Source organism: Misgurnus anguillicaudatus, chromosome 8 (assembly GCF_027580225.2).
Source record: "Misgurnus anguillicaudatus chromosome 8, ASM2758022v2, whole genome shotgun sequence".
NCBI lineage: Eukaryota > Metazoa > Chordata > Actinopteri > Cypriniformes > Cobitidae > Misgurnus > Misgurnus anguillicaudatus.
In genome coordinates, this window is record NC_073344.2 from 21,396,342 (window position 1) to 21,415,125 (window position 18,784).

At 37.5% G+C, this 18,784-nt stretch overlaps 1 protein-coding gene across 17 annotated transcripts in view; it reads left to right on the forward strand.

Annotated features, from left to right (window-relative positions):
* The window catches only part of ptprt (protein tyrosine phosphatase receptor type T), a 342,074-nt gene that overhangs the window by 120,429 nt on the left and 202,861 nt on the right, over positions 1-18,784 (forward strand). For all 17 annotated transcript variants that reach the window (XM_055214314.2, XM_073870461.1, XM_073870460.1 and 14 more), the window contains exon 7: positions 14,960-15,253. In XM_055214314.2, the coding sequence (XP_055070289.1) occupies positions 14,960-15,253 (294 nt within the window). The remainder of the gene's footprint in view (positions 1-14,959; positions 15,254-18,784) is intronic.

An 18,784-nucleotide genomic window follows, 5' to 3' on the forward strand; every position in this document is an offset into this window, starting at 1 on the left:
TCCTGCATGTTTTAAAACCAAAACCAAAATGTCAGACATGCATGTGGATGGACCCGCATCTTTGTATTATATTAACTCTTTCCCCGCAATTGAGGAGTTATCTCGTCAATCAAGAGAAAACGCTTCCCTGCCAATGACAAGTTTTTCTTGCTTTCCGCAATGCCGCTATTTTAAACCAGGTGGTGCTCTTCCACAACTTATAAAACCCGGAAGTATCGCCCTAGGGAAAGCAGCTGTATGTCCGTGTAAGTTTTGAGGATCGCTCTGAATCTGATCTCTATCAAAAGTCTTTCACAATATGAAATTTTCTCAAAATTTGATGTTTTCGAAAAAAAACCATATTTGAGAGGTGATAAAAACAAATGAAGGTAGGATGAAACGATTTTGTTTGTTTGAAAGCAGAGGGTCTGTTCTTTCATTTGATATATTCAGGGCCTGAAATTAACACCCGACCACACGCCAAATGCGGGTGGATTTTGCAATTGGCGGGTAACACTGTCAATCTGCCAGTCACATTGGCGGGTAGCCAATGCGAATCAGTGATGCGCGGGTCAATGTATAAACAACCCACTCCTGACGACATTTTCAACTACCCCGCCCGCAATTGTTCAAAATAGTTTTTAAACTCAACCGACTGATCGCGGCCCGAATATCATTAAAATATTTTTGGATGACTCGTAACCGGCACCCGCTCATTTCTTATCAACCTGCACATATCACTGATGCAAATTGAGTGATTCATTGAGAGGATGCGACTGCTGTTTCGCAACGTTCATGCAATTGGAAAGAAGATGAGGCACTTCTCTGACTACGTTTGGATGTGTGAGTAAGTATGAAACTGTTGGTGAGATGGGATGAGAACGCAATGCTGACATAGGCTACAGTACAATCACAGTTGCACAGATGTGTAGTGCTGCTGTGACAGATCAGAACTCTTGATGTGTAAACTTTAGAGAGAGTTGCGCTACTGTGTCTTATACTGTAGTACATTAACATACATTTTGCGAATAGAGTAATGAAAAACAACGTATGTGGGACGTTTATGTGCGCAGTTTGTGCCCCCTCCATCTCTGTGTGCGCGCGCAGGTTTAAGGGCACTCAATAGGGCACATTCCCAAAAGCAAGCGTACATAAAATCGTTCTGCTCTTGACAGGGCACATATAAACAAAATGATCTCAGTATTCTTTTTCTAATCAAACATTTCTTTATGTCTTAAGTGTATGTATGGGTGATTCTCACGAAAACTTGGTTTTAAAAATGTCAAGCATGAAAATGTAAAAATTGCTTAAATTTAATTTATTTCCCACCAGACATTGAAAAACAAAGTCTGGAGTAAATGGGAACATTAATTTAAAAACTTTTACTTATCATTTAACACTTTTTGTAACATAATTTAAAAAATTAGTCCTAAAAAATCTCATTACCGCAACAGTCAGAAAACATCAACACTGACATATTTTCAAAATGACATGACAAACCTGAAAGAACATAATTTGGAGATTCTGCACATGCATTTAAAATCAAAGTATTATGCTTCTATTAATTAAATTAACATTTAATAAGCATCTGTTGCGGTAATGATAATCAAAATGTCGTGTAAGCATTCTGACAAGACAATATTTCAAATTAACTGTAAAAAAATGATCTTACCTGGTAGCCATCTTGAAGTAACTGGTCCATGTGCTTGGTCACTCAAAATCAAACTTTATTAAAATTCTGTATGTGTGCTTAAACTGTTCTCAAAAAGTGTTGCGGAGGATGAGAACATCAGGCATGGACACATAATTTTCCTAATTTTTCTTCATTATTATTATACATGAATATTCAGTAAATATTTTTTTCTGTCATCTAAAGTAGTCTAGCAAAACATCCATTTATTTATTTTTTCTTAATATTTTTGTGTTCATTTGATTAAATTACAACATAACGCATGTCCAAACACAGCCGGACACATTGTGGTAATGAGAATTTCAGCAGAAAATGAGATAAAATTTACAATTATAAATTCTTATGTTGAAATCACACATTGTGCAAGGAAGAACACAGTATTGTGTAAATTCTGATGCTTTTTAATGTTACTATATTAAAATCATTAGTGCCGTGGTGTTTCAATGGTTTCGTGAGAATCACCCGTATAGAGAGTCTGTGCTGGTCTTAAAGAGACAGTAACCTCAATTAACCTACTTAAGTCTGTGTCATTAATGTTAATCAAACAAGACAAAGAGAAATTCACTTCTGTAGCTCTAAAAAATTATTATATTTAACTCATACAACAAAGACAGTGTTATCATTCACTATTCAGGCAAAAAAAAAAACTGGCTGGTAAAAAGTCACTGTGGCAGGTGGATTTCTACACATCTCAGAAAACGTACACATAAAGATCATTATAGATGTTTAACGACCATTTGGAGCATTGGGATCTCTAGATTAGTGCTTAATGTACTTATTTTTATGAAAACCTGAATTCCTACCAAAATCGATATTTATACTTTCTTTCGCCTGTAGATTAAAATTAGACCGGGCACAGTCCAACTCATTTTGCCAGCATGGGTCACATATCTCTCTATGATATTATCTAAAGCTTGGCTGCAAGCATTTGCTTGTATATTCAGTTGAAGGAAAGCCAGGGCACTATAAAACAGGTCATGTTTTTGATATCTGATTGGAATGTGTAATATGAAAGTGTAAACAATTTAGAAGGTACTGAGGCTACTATATATGTCAGGTATTTCTTGTTTGTTTGTGTGTGTGTGTGTGTGTGTGTCTGTGTGTTGGTTATGCAGGATGGAGTGTTATCTACAGACAGACAGAATGAAATATTAGTAAAGGTTTTGAAAGTGTGTGTGTTTGATCTGCCTGTAAACTACAGAGATGGATTAAAATGCAGTAATACTACAGCTCAGATAAGCAGGAGGGGAGAAGTTAATACTTCAAACACTCAGGGACACTTTATTGGTCTGTGTTAACATTCATTTATTTTCTTACACCTGTACCCTCCAGATACACATCGAAAAATGTGTACGCGCTGAAATACACATTTCATTTTCACTGTCTATGAGGAATAGAGTTGTTCTCTTCCAAGACCTAGTGAGCTGCCTATCTAGGGCGCATGCTAAGGTGTGCTTCTAATGCACTGGCTGATCCACAAGGTGGATATTTCCAGGAGAGAGTAAAGTAGCTCACCGGGTTTTAGAAAAGAGCTCTTTTGTGTGTGTGTGTGTGTGTGTATGTGTGTGTGTTTCTGGTCTCATTGACTCCAGAGATGTTTTCAGAGAAGAATTTTGAATTTTATGCACAGGTGTCCTCAGCATGCAGCCTTTGAACAGCGCCGGGTTTGTGAATTCAGTCTAGCGAAAGGCGCTCCCTCCCTTTCGCTTTATCTCTCTCTCTCTCCGTCCATCTCCGAGCTTTGCTTTTGTTCATCCAGACCTGAATGTACTCCTTCAGAAAGAGGGTTTGAAGAGCCCTCACTCCCCTCACGCTGTTCTTGCCGCACTTCTACGCTATGTTTACGGCATCCTGTAATTCTGGCATGCCCCGTTCCTCTGTAAAGCTCAATATGGTGTTTTGATTAAAGCATTCTTTGTGAGCATCTAACAGAAACACGGATGCACTCGTATAAAAAAAGAGAAGGAGATGGAGCGGAGAATAAAGTAGAAATGTAGTTCCTCGTCCCTGACAAAGAGAATCAAACCATCAGAGAGATACAGCATCAAGGGACAGAGGTCAGGTTAAAGGCACAGATAGCGTCTCTCATGCGATTCCCCCGAGCCGTTCTTACAGGGTTTGATCTGCACAATAAAGTAAGTCACTCAAACTCCTTGCAGACTGCAGGTGTGGAGAATCTGAGGTGCTGATGTTGTTTTGAAATTGTTTTATAGCTCAGGTAAGATTTTATTGTGATATGATGTCGTTATTTAAAGGAAGGCAAATGAGAATTGGTTGTTTGATGATACTGATGTTGTTTCTTGTTGTGTAATGTTTCATTTCAATGAGAAAACACGAAACTTTGTAGAGAAACAATCAAGTTAACATAGTGTAGCCTGAAGTGAGAGGTTTGTAGTTGAAGTTTGAGATTTGGATTTTAGTGTTGTTGAAACAAATGTGTGTCTGCATTAGGAGATAAAGAATAACAAGAAGTACACCTTTGCACCTAAAGAGTTCATTTTAGTACATCAAAGGTACATATTGGTATCTGAAAAGTACATATTGGTACAAAATGTATACATATCTGTACCTAATGGTAGAGTAAATCACACAAAGTATCTCGTCAATTAAGAGAAAACACTTCCCCGCCAATGACAAGATTTCCCGTCTTTCCGCAATACCACTATTATCCACCAGGTGGGGCACTTCCGCAACTTATACAACCCGGAAGTAGCACCTCACGTGAAAGAAAAAGAACTCCGTGTATGTTTTAAAGATCGCTCTGTATCTGATCTCTAACAAAAGTCCTTCGCAAAAATGGAATTATCTCAGCTTTTTGCTCAAAATTGGGTGTTTTTGAAGAAACCTACCCATGTTTTAGGGGTGATTACAACAGAACTAATGAAGGTAGGATGAAACAGTTTTTTTGTTTGAGAGAGGGTCTGTTCTTTCATCTGATATATTGTTTGTTTATATATTTAAAGAAGAACATTTTCTGGATGGCATTAAACTTTTGTGAAAATCATGAAAAATGCTGGCGCTGGCTGGCAACTTTTTTTTTAAAACGCTGGCGGTGAAAGAGTTAACAGCATCATAATTGTGTAGAATATAATAAATAAAATAATACTGAATATATTGCAAACACAGCCCAGTCTGACAAAATTATGAACCTATAGTCACGTAAATTTTTGATTCTTTTTTGTGATATCGTATCACGAATTTCGGTTTATGTGTCATTGTCACGTTTTGGTTACTCAACTGTTTTGTCCTATTTTCAAAGTATTGTCGCTTCGGTTTAGGGTTAGATTGACATAAAATAACATCCTTAGCCAAACCCAACTCTAACCCTAACGGCAGGCGACAATGGTTTAAAAATCAGAAAATATAAAAAATAAGTAAAAAAAAATAGTATAAACCAATACTTAAAGGGACATCCTAACGCAAACACCAAATCTGATCCTATACGGAAGCGACAATGGTTTAAAAATAGGAAAAAGCAGTTGAGTAACCAATACGTGACAATGACACAAACAGAAATTTGTGATACGATCGCGAAAAAACGCGCACATTTTCGTGATCAAAAATTTACAGGACTATAGGTACGTAATTTCGTGAGACTGGGTAGCGCAAACATTATCGTGCACAAATCTAGTTCTATTATGTTTCGATTTATGCACACGTTCAATTGTGGTTTCTTAAAAATACATAGATTATAGATTATATAGGGTCCTATGAAATAATTTTTTTTCCAAATTCCGTTTTATTTTTTTCTTAAATTCTGTTTTTTTTTGTATTACATTTTGTTCTATTTAAACATACATTTTGGTAGTGGTTTAATATTTGGGCAATGCTTTCGACATTAAATCTTTTTGTCAGACAAAGTGCTGATTAAGTAAAATGTAGTGAACAGTACAAATAAAAACAGAGATAAAAAACACATTTCAATCATTTTATTTGCCGGTTAAAAAAACAGCAACAAAATATAGTTGTAATGGCAAAATTTGAACATTTTTGTGAAATTCCGCAATATAGAATAAATTCTGTTTTCATGTCATAGGGCCCTAATTATAGAATAGATTATGATTAAAATCAAACTTTCCTTTACTGTAACCATATTCTCTCTCTCTCTCTCTCTCTCTCTCTCTCTCTCTCTCTCTCTCTCTCTCTCTCTCACCCAACCCTCTTTTTGGTTGTACCAATGGGTAAAAAACCATATTGCAATTATTGTTATTTCACAGCTACAAATTCCCATTTGACGGCTGAATTCACCTTTCCCCCTCCGCTCCTATATCAGACAGACCCCGTGAGCTTTGATCAGATAGCAAGGTGGGATTTCTGCATATTTCTCACAAAATCCAGCCGGTTTTAAAGCCTCCCTGCAGACACAAGATGATAAAGGCTAAAGTTACAGGGCAGCTCGGCCACATACACGCACGTCTGCGCGACGGTGTCTACTAGCTACGGTACTGCTAATAATCCCGACTCGGTATCAGTACAAATGGGAATGTACCAAGGGAACCTGATAAGAAAAGAAGAGAAATTGCGTTTATGGGTCTACACAAACACAGAGACACACACATGAACTTTTACACTCGATGTAGTAAATAGTATGCGCAGGAAACCTCTATAGGAAATGGATTTTTTCCTGGAGTGAAAGGGACCCCCGGTGAACGGGTAATGCTCCTTTTGTTATCAGTATCCCTACCTTGTGTGACCGTGTGTTTTTGTGTGTGTCCAGACTATCTGACCTCAGCATATTGCCTTATTTATTCTCATTTCATCTCATGTGTACTATTGGAGAGTATACTTACAATTTAACTTGAGAAGTGGCTGAGATGTGTCAAATTATTTATGCCAATTGAAATTGTGTTTTTCTTATTTATCATATACAAACACTTTCTTGTTGCACTTAATCATTTTATTGTATTATAGAGTTTTTGTTGTCACTTCTACTAAAATGTTGTTGTTTTTTTCATTTATTTATATTTAAAGGTCCTGTATAAATCAGAGTAAAAGTCTATAGTGTTTATTAAGGTATAGACCGTTGCAGCAGTAACAACATAAACAAGCGGCTGTCGCGGTCTGCACGTAACTTCCGGTAAACTCCGCTAAGAATAAATAACAACAAAGTTCTTAAAACGTAGTTTATTTATATAAGAAGCAAAAAAAAACACACAGAGTACCTAGAAAACCAAAACATTTGTTATTTTCGACGAGGCATTTGTTCAAGAGATCAGTTAAGCAAAGTCAGACCATTAAAAAAAAGAAACCGGAAGTAAGGTTCGGATCCAGAACTGCATCACGTGCGTTCGATGAAACCGTCTATAAATAAATAAATATAAAATATATATATATATATATATATATATATATATATATATATATATATATATATATATATATATATATTCTGTAAAAAATTGTTGGTTTAATGTAAAAACTTACCAAAGTTACCTGATTGGCTTATAATTAAGGTTGATTTGACTTAAAAAATATTAGTTTATAAAAAATTGTGTAAACTATATTGTGTTAACTAATATTTGTGAGTTGAATTCGCTAAAAATAAATAAATAAATAAATAAGACAACCAAGTAACTTACTTTTTAAAGTTGAAACACCCTTTTTTTTACAGTTGCATCACTGTAAAAAAAATGCAGCATGAAGTTAAAACAACTTGATCTTGCGAGTCAATTTTATCCTACTATTTTAAGATTTGACTAAGAATTAAGATTTTAAGATTTTTTAAGAAGTTGATTAAGTTGAATTTTTTTTACTTAATTTGTTAAGTTAAAGTAACAAAAACTATGTTGATTTTATTTTTTACAGTGTAGGTAAATGTACATACATCAGATGTCTAAACATTCCTGTACAAAGCATGTGTTGAACACACACCGCTGTGCTAATCTCGGTACGTGGTACACACATCATTAAGGCCTTCAATGGTTAAAGCACAAAATAGCTCAACTATCGTGAAGTGTTCAATAATAGCCAGTCATCAACGACCAATCAAGATACAGCCTGTCATCAACAACCAATCAAGATTCAGCCAGTCATCAACATCCTCCAAAACTCATTTCAATCCAGCTAGCTGCAATCATAAACTCTCAATCGAAAACAGTCAGCTAATCGTTGAGTTTTATCAACTGCAGGGCCATAAATGCCCACGCCAGGGCAATGTGCTGATGTAGGGATGCTGACACCTAGAGATTACAAATGCTTTAGACAACGGGAGTGTATTAATGGTCGAAACAGGGGCGCTAATTCAAAAATGCAATTTAGATATGATGGCTACTTTGCTAGCTGACACCTTAGCATCTATTCATGTAATGCTAAAAATGTTTTTTTGCATTCAGTATAAAGATAAAGCATATATTGATATTGCTGTACTGCTGTGCGTGACCTTCAACCCCAATATAACACTTTTGCATATCATTTATCTCCTTAATATAGAACCAACATGGCAATCATCCACATGTAGCATTGACTGTGGCTTCATGCGAATTTTGCATAGACAAACTGTGTTTATTGTCTGTTTATTATCACTCCTTCCTGTTATCGACTTTATTTTCTCATTTTCATTTGGAGCATTAAACACCCTTAAGCTCTGGAGGTTGACAGGTCATGTCTGACTTCCCTCTCTGATGGGAAGAGTCTTTTTTCCGGGCAGTCGAGGGAGTCGGTGGTTATCAGCTGTGGGTAAATGGCCTTTGGTAATCTGGCTCAGTTGATTACATGGCACAGTAGAGACAGCAGCCACTCATTAGAGCGAGTCTGGGTGGCTCTTCTACGCTCCGATAAACCCTTCATGCACTGCTGCTCACCTCTAACCCTGGATTACTGTCTGTCTTCTGCAGAGAGAGAGAGAGAGAGAGGTTACAGGAAGACGATTCAAAGATGGATGACAGGAATTACGAAATATGTAGAAGTGTGGTTTCTTAATCTGTCTTTAACCATTAACAATAAAAGAGGAACAGACGGATAATTGGCTTGTGTAAAGAAGGTTGCATACCGGGAAAGAAGCACTGCGCCACGTCACGTGTAAGACAACCCGCAGGTATCCCACACCGGACATGCACATTCAATAGTGCGAGCTTAGTCTGACAGAGTCTACTTCCAGATGCAAAATATACGTTAGCAGCCTATGTTAATCGTTAACGTTTTTGTATAAATATGATGTTATTTAAAGGTGCAATTTTTAGAAGGATCTCTTGTCAAAATGCAAAATATTATACAAAACTATATGGTCAGGGGTGTATAAAGACCTTTCATAATAAATTGTTATGTTTTTATTACCTTAGAATAAGATGTTTTTATCTACATACAATGAGGGTCCCCTTACATGGAAGGCGCCATTTAGTGCCGCCATGTTTCTACAGAAGCCTTTAACTTTTTTTGAAAAAGTTGTCTCCGACAATGACATGTTTGTCCGGTGGCGGCTAATGTAGCTTCTCTATGCGTTTCAAAAGCGAGGGGTGAGCAGTGGACTGAGTCGTTGGTTGCAATGTGCAACCTCACCACTAGATGCCACAAAAATCTACACACTGCACCTTTAATGTTAAACTTTGTGAGCAGCGCTCTGTGGTGCGCCAGGGATTTGAGCAGCATCAAGAGTCACAGTGGACAGCCAACGTCAGCCCCGGTGTGCAACCTCTTTGAAGCCGAAAGTATACTAGGGACCGTCCGCGTGCAGCCCAAAATTTGAGACCGCGTGGACAGTGCGCGTAGTCCGCGTACAACAGCGCGTTATACAAAGGAAATAGACAGCATTTGCACACACACTATCATTTTTCTTCTTTAACTTTTACTTCTTCCAAGAACAGAAAGCTCTGGAGCATGTTTGTTACCATAATCTTTGATTCCTGTTCTTTGTTGTTTGCTAAACTGTATTTGCAATGGTGGATCGGTTACTTTTCTTCACCTATCCTAATGTTTTAATGTACTGTTAATGTCACCAAATCAGTGCTGTCCTGACGGCCTGGTAGAGTAATAATTTGAATAAGAAATCATTTGTATTGCGTATAGTGTCGAACGCGGCCGTCCGCGCGTAGCCGCGGGGAGTATACTCAAAAAGCTGCGCGGACCCATGCGTGCGCGAGCCGGACGCGGAAAAAAGGTATACCCCGGCCTTAAGGGTTCTGATTAACTATAGCTACTGTATCATCATCCTGGTAAAAGCTGGACACTTGTGATGTTTAAGGGGATACCCTTTTTCTGAAACTGAGAAGAGAAAAAAATCTATTTTATATACTATAAGTATCATTATTCTGTCATTTTTTTTTAGGAATCATTATTAAGTAATGTATAGATCTGTATCTATAGATGAAATATCTTGAAAGTAAATGTATATCTTTACAGAGTATATTGGTAAAACTTACAATTTGTCTTGATTATTTACATAATTACATAATACGTGTCCTTACCTTACCCCAATTCACAGCGGTAAGCTTATAATAATGATTTGAAGAGTTTGGTTCCGAAACGCGATAAACGCCTTTTTTTTAATTAGTTACCACCAAAATCGTATTGTATCAGGTCAGTATTAACTCTTTCACCGCAAGCGTTTTTTAAAAAAGTTGCCAGCCAGCGCCAGCGTTTTTCATGATTTTCACCAAAGTTTAATGCCTTCCAGAAAATGTTCTTCTTTGAATATATAAACATACAATATACCAAATGAAAGAACAGACCCTCTGCTTTCAAACAAAAAAAACCGTTTCTTCCTACCTTCCGTGGTTCTTTTGTAATCAGCTTTTGAATATGAGTAGGTTTCTGCAAAAACACATTTTGAGCAAAAAGCAGAGATAATTCCATTTTTGTGACGGACTTTTCATAGAGATCCCATTCAGAGCGATCTTTAAAACAGACACGGACATGCAGCTGCTTGTCAGAGGGCAATACTTCCGGGTTTAAAAAGTTGCGGAAGTGCGCCACCTAGTGGATAATAGCGGTATTGCGGAAAGACGGAAAATCTCGTCATTGGCGGGGAAGCGTTTTCTCTTAATTGACGAGATATCTCGTCAATGGCGGAGAAAGAGTTAAAAAATAAATTCTTAATTTTACGTTTTTTTAATAAATCTTTGAAAATCTAATTATGGATTTGAATTTTTTATATTATTACAACCTAAAGATGCTATGTAAAAGTTTGAAACAGAAAATGGTGGTTTTCATCTTGTCACTTGAAAACACATTTTTACCCAAATGAGTCAAAATGGATTTATTGCGTTTTGGAACAAAACTCTTAATTTATTTAAAGCTGTAGTCTACGATGTTGAAAATCAGTCGAGAAAGCCTGAGACGGTTAGTAAGTTTTAAAAAACTCATCCCGCCCCTCTGTGCTACCTGATCCCTCCCACCGGGAAATGACCTGAACAATGTCACTCATTTAAGCTGTGATCACCGGTAGTAAACATCGGAACAGAGATTTACCGAGCAGTAAACACATAAAGCCTTGAAGGAATGAACAATTACAATTATGATTGTAATTGACGTTATTTACTTTCACAACAACGTTTGGCATACGTTTCCCCTCCTGAGCTTCAAGAAATGATTTTGTAAATATAATTACATTGACCCGTATACGCGATGCTAAACGGCTAACATTCCAATGCCGACCGGCAGCATGTTGTCAGACTCATAAAAAGGTATTTATGTAACACCACACACAATAAAAGTATAAATAGATGCGTACCTGTTCAACAAAAAGTCCGCTGTGTTGGCGTCGGTTTTCAGCCCCAAATCTCCCTGAAGCTTCCTCCAACGGTCAATGGCGGACCCTATATTGATTGTACTTAGAGTCTGGCATTTTTCAATTTTTTTTTTACCTATGCTCTTTCCTCTACAGACTTCCTTTTTCTTCCAACCTTTACTGTAGGGACAAGAAGCTTGCTGCTGTCGGTTAGTTTTTTTTTCATGAGTGAGATGTTGCTGCTTCGCTAGCTACCATACACTGACACAAATTTCATGTCGCAGGCAGGAGAGGGGCAGGGTGGTGTGCGATGGGGTGGAGACGCGAGCGCGAGGTGGATTTTAAAGTGTAGCGGGGATTTGATGAGAGCAGTTAACCAACGTAAGCTGTCCGGCCGGACAGTTTACATTGGTCAACTTATCTGCCGTCGTACACCCAATAGACTGAATGGATTTTTTATTTCTTTTTTCTCTTTATAGTGTTAGGATTTTACTGTAGAACCATAACCAGCATCAAAACGAGGTTATTAATAATGAACAATCTTTGAAATCGTAGACCATAGCTTTAAGACAGATTTTGTGAGAAATGTCATCTGTTTTTTAATAAATGTAAAGATAAGCAAGTAAAGTAACATGCAATGTTATGTTTCAAACTGAGATGGCGATAGAGAGGCAAAAGTTGCAGATTGCAGCTTTAACCCAAATACGATCGTTTACTGTTTATTCATGTTGGTAGTGAATGAACTAATGTTGACAGATACCACATTTGGTTTTAAATATAAAAATTAAGATTAATAAATAGATTAATAAATGCTATATATGTATTTTAGTTAAACTTTACTAATGTAGGTAATAAAAGGGATGGAAAAAATAAATAAATAAATAAATAAGTAAATAAAGAATAATATAAAGAAAGAAAGAAGGAAAGAAAGAAAGAAAGAAAAAGTTTACCTTTAACACTTACTGTACCACCAGGTTTGGTACTAAATCTGAGGTTCTCAAAGGCAGGAAAAAAGTGACAGGACAGCAGAAGAGAAGAAAGCCAGAGACAGAAAGTTAATGCTGTGCAAGCCGTAAGCTGTCTCTGGTGGATTTACTGTGAGTGGGTATCGAGAGAGAGAGAGAGAGAGAGAGAGAGAGAAATGAGAGAGAGCTTAGTTAGCCGTTTAGGGAAAAGCTATAGCCCACCTTCTCGACTGGGATTCAAGAAAACGTTTTATTCCGTTTATTTTAACAATTCTGTCAGCCAGGCAAGTCTCTCTGATATCCCTTAATGAGCTGCAAAGCTTCAGCCTCATGCGTCACCATAATTTCAAACCTTCATTTTCTTCACCATCTTGCACTACAAAAGCAAATGTGAAATGATGGTGGAGTGGTGTAACAGCACAGCACGCTTACTCGCTATAGCCATTAATTGCTCTTTCAACAGCTTCTGCTGAAAAATGATTGTCCGAGATTACTCATGATGGTGCAAGTTATTTTGTTCAAAATGTGGATTTGGAGATACTGTGACATGAAAAATGGTATAATATATGTGCTGGTGATATATATGGCAAACAATCACTCGGTGGGTGCCAATAAAAACACAAACATCAGAGCTTGTGCCTTTTACATTTTTATTTTACAGGACTGGTGTGCTTCAGGGTGGTTCAAGCTCAGACTAGTTTAAAGCTCTGGGGTCTCATTTATAAAACTGTGCGTAGGATCCTTACTTAATGTCTACGTATGCATAAAAGCCAAAAATTGCATACGCCAAAAAAATATTAAAACTCACATAACACACGCTGTTTTTGCATTTCTGATGTTAATCTGGAGTACCTATAGAGTAGTATTACATCCTTTATATCTCAGAACAGTGTCAGATATATAAAAGAAAGATTAGCTTTACGATTCTTTCTGATAACATACGAAAAAATGAAGGAGGAGTTACTACCGCGGGAGGAGCGAGTACAAGCCATGCCACACTATACAACACTGTTTAACTTATGATTCACTACACGTTTGTGTCATATATATAATATGCACGCGCCTATTTCCAACATAAGACAGAAGTCTAACTTACCGCATGCAACGGTTGGGAAAATCCAGCGCATTAAACACACGCAAAACTCCGCTGTTACCTCGGATAATAAACGATATCCATTGTTTCCATAAGGCTGGCTTTCTTCTCCTTACATCCAAAAACACACTTCTTCTTTCGTGCCATTGTTGAGTTTTGAAATTAAATAAAGCTGATGTGATGTGATGTTTGCGTCTCCTGCTGATTGACGGGTGGCCGGGGTTTTCCAGGGGAAGTGTCCGTAAAAAGAAGTGATACGTATAGAAACCACTGAAACGTCAGCTGGACCCGTAAGCGAAAAAAAACTTTCCGAAACTTTTACGAACCCTGGCAAAGTGCATTCGGCACAGAAATACTCTGTAACACGCCCAACTGCTTTTTTTTACACTTGGCCTACGTTACGCTTGAGGAAACAACTCGTAAACTGTGTTAATAAGTCAGAATGGATGAAATACCATTGAACCACCCCTTTAAGACTTATAAAACAAAGCAGTTCCCTATATAAATCAAAGATCCATAAATAAACCTTTGCACGCTTTATAAATGTAAACAAAAGACTGTCATAAGCTGCCTTTCCATTAATCTTCAATTGCGCAAATTGAATTAGCGAATAGTGAAAATGTGCCCAATGGAAACAACGCAACTTCACATAAACTTCCATATATCGCAAAAAGTTTTTACGCGTGGGTGAGGTGGTTTTTATTGCGATATATTCTGAAAAAGAAATATAATGACATCTAGTGCATATAGCGATCTCGCAAAGTATTTTGATATCATCCACATGTCGTTCTGCGCAGCACCGTATGAAGTCGAACACACCTTTTACAATAGTTTTTACTCAACAACAAAATGCCACTTTAATTGCATAACATCAGTTATGTAAATGGTGTCAATTTTTTTGTTGAATTGTGGAAAATAATGCCAACATTTTGCGCAAATCCTTAATGGAAATGCATCTACTGTTCCTTTGGGTCAAAATATAATCAGTCCAATACTTAAGTCCAATTTATAGTCGTGCGTAAGGTCTACACCATAGCTACGCCGTAAGTTATGGGTAGCGGACTGCAAGCGCTGTGATTGGTCCACTAAAACACCTTCGTCAGGTAAAAAAACTGCATCATAGGTATTTCCATTTGCGACGGTGAGAACAAAGATGGATCAAGTTGAGCAGTTTAACTCAAATTGCAACATTAGTTGTTGTTTATTTACTCCCATCACTGCTGGTCATCTCAAAACATACACAACAAGTTGCGGTTTCTTCTTCGCTTGTGGGTTAAACTTGCCAAGCTGCTCCTTCATTGACGGTCGCGCTGCTACTGTGGTTATACGTGTGGATACTGCCTACCAGCGGTCTGCATTTGTGTTTGCACGTCGACGCGGACGGTGAAGCAAAACTATAAATAAAAATCGATGCATAACCTACGCTGTCGCGGCTACGCCGTAGGACCTACGCCCAACTATAATGAGCATTTTACTTTCGAAGAAGAAAAAATTGTATAGCTTTGTAATTGTTTATCTTCAAATTCATTGACTTCAATGACTTTTCTCTTTTTACTCTCTCTCTTCTTTAGCACCCCCGACTCCCATCGCACCCCCCGAACTTCTCGCCGTTGGTGCCACCTATCTGTGGATCAAGCCAAACGCCAACTCCATCATCGGTGACGGGCCCATCATCCTGAAAGAAGTGGAGTACCGCACCACCACGGGGAACTGGGCCGAGACTCACGTCGTGGACGCGCCGACTTACAAACTCTGGCATTTGGATCCGGATGTGGAGTATGAGATTAAAGTTCTGCTGACCCGACCGGGCGAGGGTGGCACGGGACCACCCGGTCCACCTCTCATCACTCGAACCAAGTGCGCTGGTAAGGGCTCTTCTTCCCATCGCTACCTTAGCATCAAATGAAACTCGACAGCAACTACAAATGCTAAAATTTAATTTGGATGCTAGACAATAAGCCAGCGTGTGTGATTTATGGTGTGCATTAAAGAGGTGATGAGATGTCCGTCTAAATTCCATACGATTTGATAAAGTACAGAGTATAGCAGTGGAACCAAACAAGAGTCTGTTATTGAGTTTCCTGTGGAGTATAAAAGAAGACTGAAAGAGATGATTTGATATGATTTATGAAGAGGTGAGGGCGTTAGGTGTAATGATAATTGAGATTGTTGCATTCATATTGGCGGACGATGACGAGAGCAGAAGAGAAGAGAAGGGCTATAGGTGGGAATAATTTTCGGGTGTAATTATGAGCGCAGTGGGGCGGCGCACGGATCAGCGCTCGGGTAGACGGAGACGCTCTTGATCTGATAAAGTGACAGATAATGAGATAAAGTCAGCAGATGAGAGAGCCCCGGGAAGTAGAGAAGACGGTGCTCCAGGTGAAGAAAATGAGAGAGAGAGAGAGAGATCCAGGTGAGGGTTATGTGATGAAGGGGCTGGATTGTCATTGATGACACAGTGGGGGAGAACCAAAGCCTCCTCTCTCTCTCTGTGTGTGTCATACTCCTCACTCTACCTCACTTCCTCAGATGTTTTTCGAGCTCATGCTTTATCACAAGCATGCTGAGTTTCATATACTTGCTTTATAGTATGCCTGCATGTGTTGACTCAAGTTTTGCCTATATTGCGGGGACTAGGAATGACTTTGCAATGTAAAAATATTGCAGAAACCATAGAAGTCAATAGAAAGTCATTACTTTGATAAGTGTGTGTGTGCTTGTGCTCATTTTTACTAATTCAGAATAACCTGTTCTACATAATCAGTGCGTTGATGCCAGATCACCACAGGTAGCCCTGTATAAAACACACACACACACGCACATATTCCTGATTCAATGAAGTCGCTTCCAGCCGACAGCCCTGATCTCCCTTGTCCTTCCCATTCAATTTCTCTCCTCCACTCTGCAAAACAGGAGATGCATTGGTATGCAAATACAGTCACACAGAAGTCTGTTCTCTTTAAACTACGCCAGAAGGCTGGAAGTTGTCAGTGCACTTACAGTCACAAACACACATCTTGTGTGTTTTTCTTTTACTTGCATGTAAATGCAAAGATGCTGTTACATGCACACACTATGGACACTCAGCATGTTTTGTATTGAACTAAGCATGCACGTACGCTATGCATGAACAGATGTTTTACCGTATTTGCCGGACTATAAGTTGCGCTTTTTTATAGTTGGGTGATTCTCACGAAACCATTGAAACACCACGGCACTAATGATTTTAGCTTTAAAATGTGTAATATAGTAACATTAAAAAGCATCAGAATTAACACAATACTGTGTTCTACCTTGCACAATGTGTGATTTCAACATAAGAATTTATAATTGTAAATTTTATCTCATTTTCTGCTGAAATTCTCATTACCGCAATGTGTCCGGCTGTGTTTGAACATGCGTTATGTTGTAATTTAATCAAATTAACAAAAAAAATTAAGAAAAAAAATAAATGGATGTTTTGCTAGACTACTTTAGATGACAGAAAAAATATTTACTGAATATTCATGTATAATAATAATGAAGAAAATTTAGAAAAATGATGTGTCCATGCCTGATGTTCTCATCCTCCGCAACACTTTTTGAGAACAGTTTAAGCACACATACAGAATTTTAATAAAGTTTGATTTTGAGTGACCAAGCACATGGACCAGTTACTTCAAGATGGCTACCAGGTAAGATCATTTTTTTACAGTTAATTTGAAATATTGTCTTGTCAGAATGCTTACACGACATTTTGATTATCATTACCGCAACAGATGCTTATTAAATGTTAATTTAATTAATAGAAGCATAATACTTTGATTTTAAATGCATGTGCAGAATCTCCAAATTATGTTCTTTCAGGTTTGTCATGTCATTTAGAAAATATGTCAGTGTTGATGTTTTCTGACTGTTGCGGTAATGAAATTTTTTAGGACAAATTTTTTAAATTATGTTACAAAAAGTGTTAAATAAGTAAAAGTTTTTAAATTAATGTTCCCATTTACTCCAGACTTTGTTTTTCAATGTCTGGTGGGAAAAAAAGTAAATTTAAGCAATTTTTACATTTTCATGCTTGACATTTTTAAAACCAAGTTTTCGTGAGAATCACCCAGTTAGGCGGGTACTGGAACTTATAGTCAGGTGCGACTTATACGTCAAAATAATTTCATATGAACCAAGAGAAACCATTACCGTCTACAGCCGCGAGAGTAAGCTTTTTGCTGCTCCTGTATTTATGTAATTCAATGGATTCAGTGATGCGGAATGACTTCGGGACCTTTTTGAACTTGATTTTCGCTTGTCGTGTTAATTTAGCCTATTCAGCCTCCCAGGAATGTTCTGTATGCTATTGTGTATTGTGCAAATAACTGTTTATGTTACTTTAACATATACTGACAGCTATTCAGCCTACTGTTCTGTGCTATTGTTTAATTGAATAACTTGCCTTTCTAGATTAAATGTCTGTTCTTCGGCTTGAATTTTGTGAAATCATTTTCTAAATAAACGTGGTATATAGTCCAGTGTGGCTTTTATATGTTTTTTCCTCTTCAAAACACATTTTTGACTGTTGTGACTTATACTCCGGAAAATATGGTAATAGTGGATACCACCTATTAACACCTAGTATGTGTTGCATGAAAAATTTCAATTTTTCATAGCCCAATTGGTAGAGCATTGGGTTAGCAGCACCAAAGGTCATGGGTTTGATCCTAGGGAGTAGGCAGGTGTACGTACGTTAGCGTACACCAAAAGAAAACAGGCATATACTAAAACTTTTAAAGGGACACTCCACTTTTTTTGAAAATATGCTCATTTTTCAGCTCCCCTAGAGTTAAACATTTGATTTTTACAGTTTTGGAATACATTCAGTTGATCTCTGTGTCTGGCAGTACCACGTTTAGCATAGCTTAGCATAATTCATTGAATCTGATTAGACCATTAGCATCACGCTAAAAATAACCAAAGAGTTTCAATATTTTTCCTATTTAAAACTCTAAGACTCTTCTGTAGTGAAGTTGTGTACTAAGACCGACAGAAAATGAAAAGTTGGCAGATATGGTTAGGAACTATACTCTCATTCTGGCGTAATAATCAAGGACTTTGCTGTCGTAACACAATTATATTATGCTGTAGCCATGTTAAGACAGCAAAGTCCTTGATTATTACGCCAGAATGAGAGTATAGTTCCCAGCCATATGGTCCTAGAAAATCTCAACTTTTAATTTTCCTTCGGTCTTAGTAGACGATGTTATTACAGAAGAGTCCAGTTTTAAATAGGAAAAATATTGAAACTCTTTGGTTATTTTTTAGCGCAATGCTAATCGTCTAATCAGATTCAATGGATTGTGCTAAGCTATGCTAAAAGTGGTACTGACAGATTGGTTGAATGGATTCCAAAATAGTAAAAA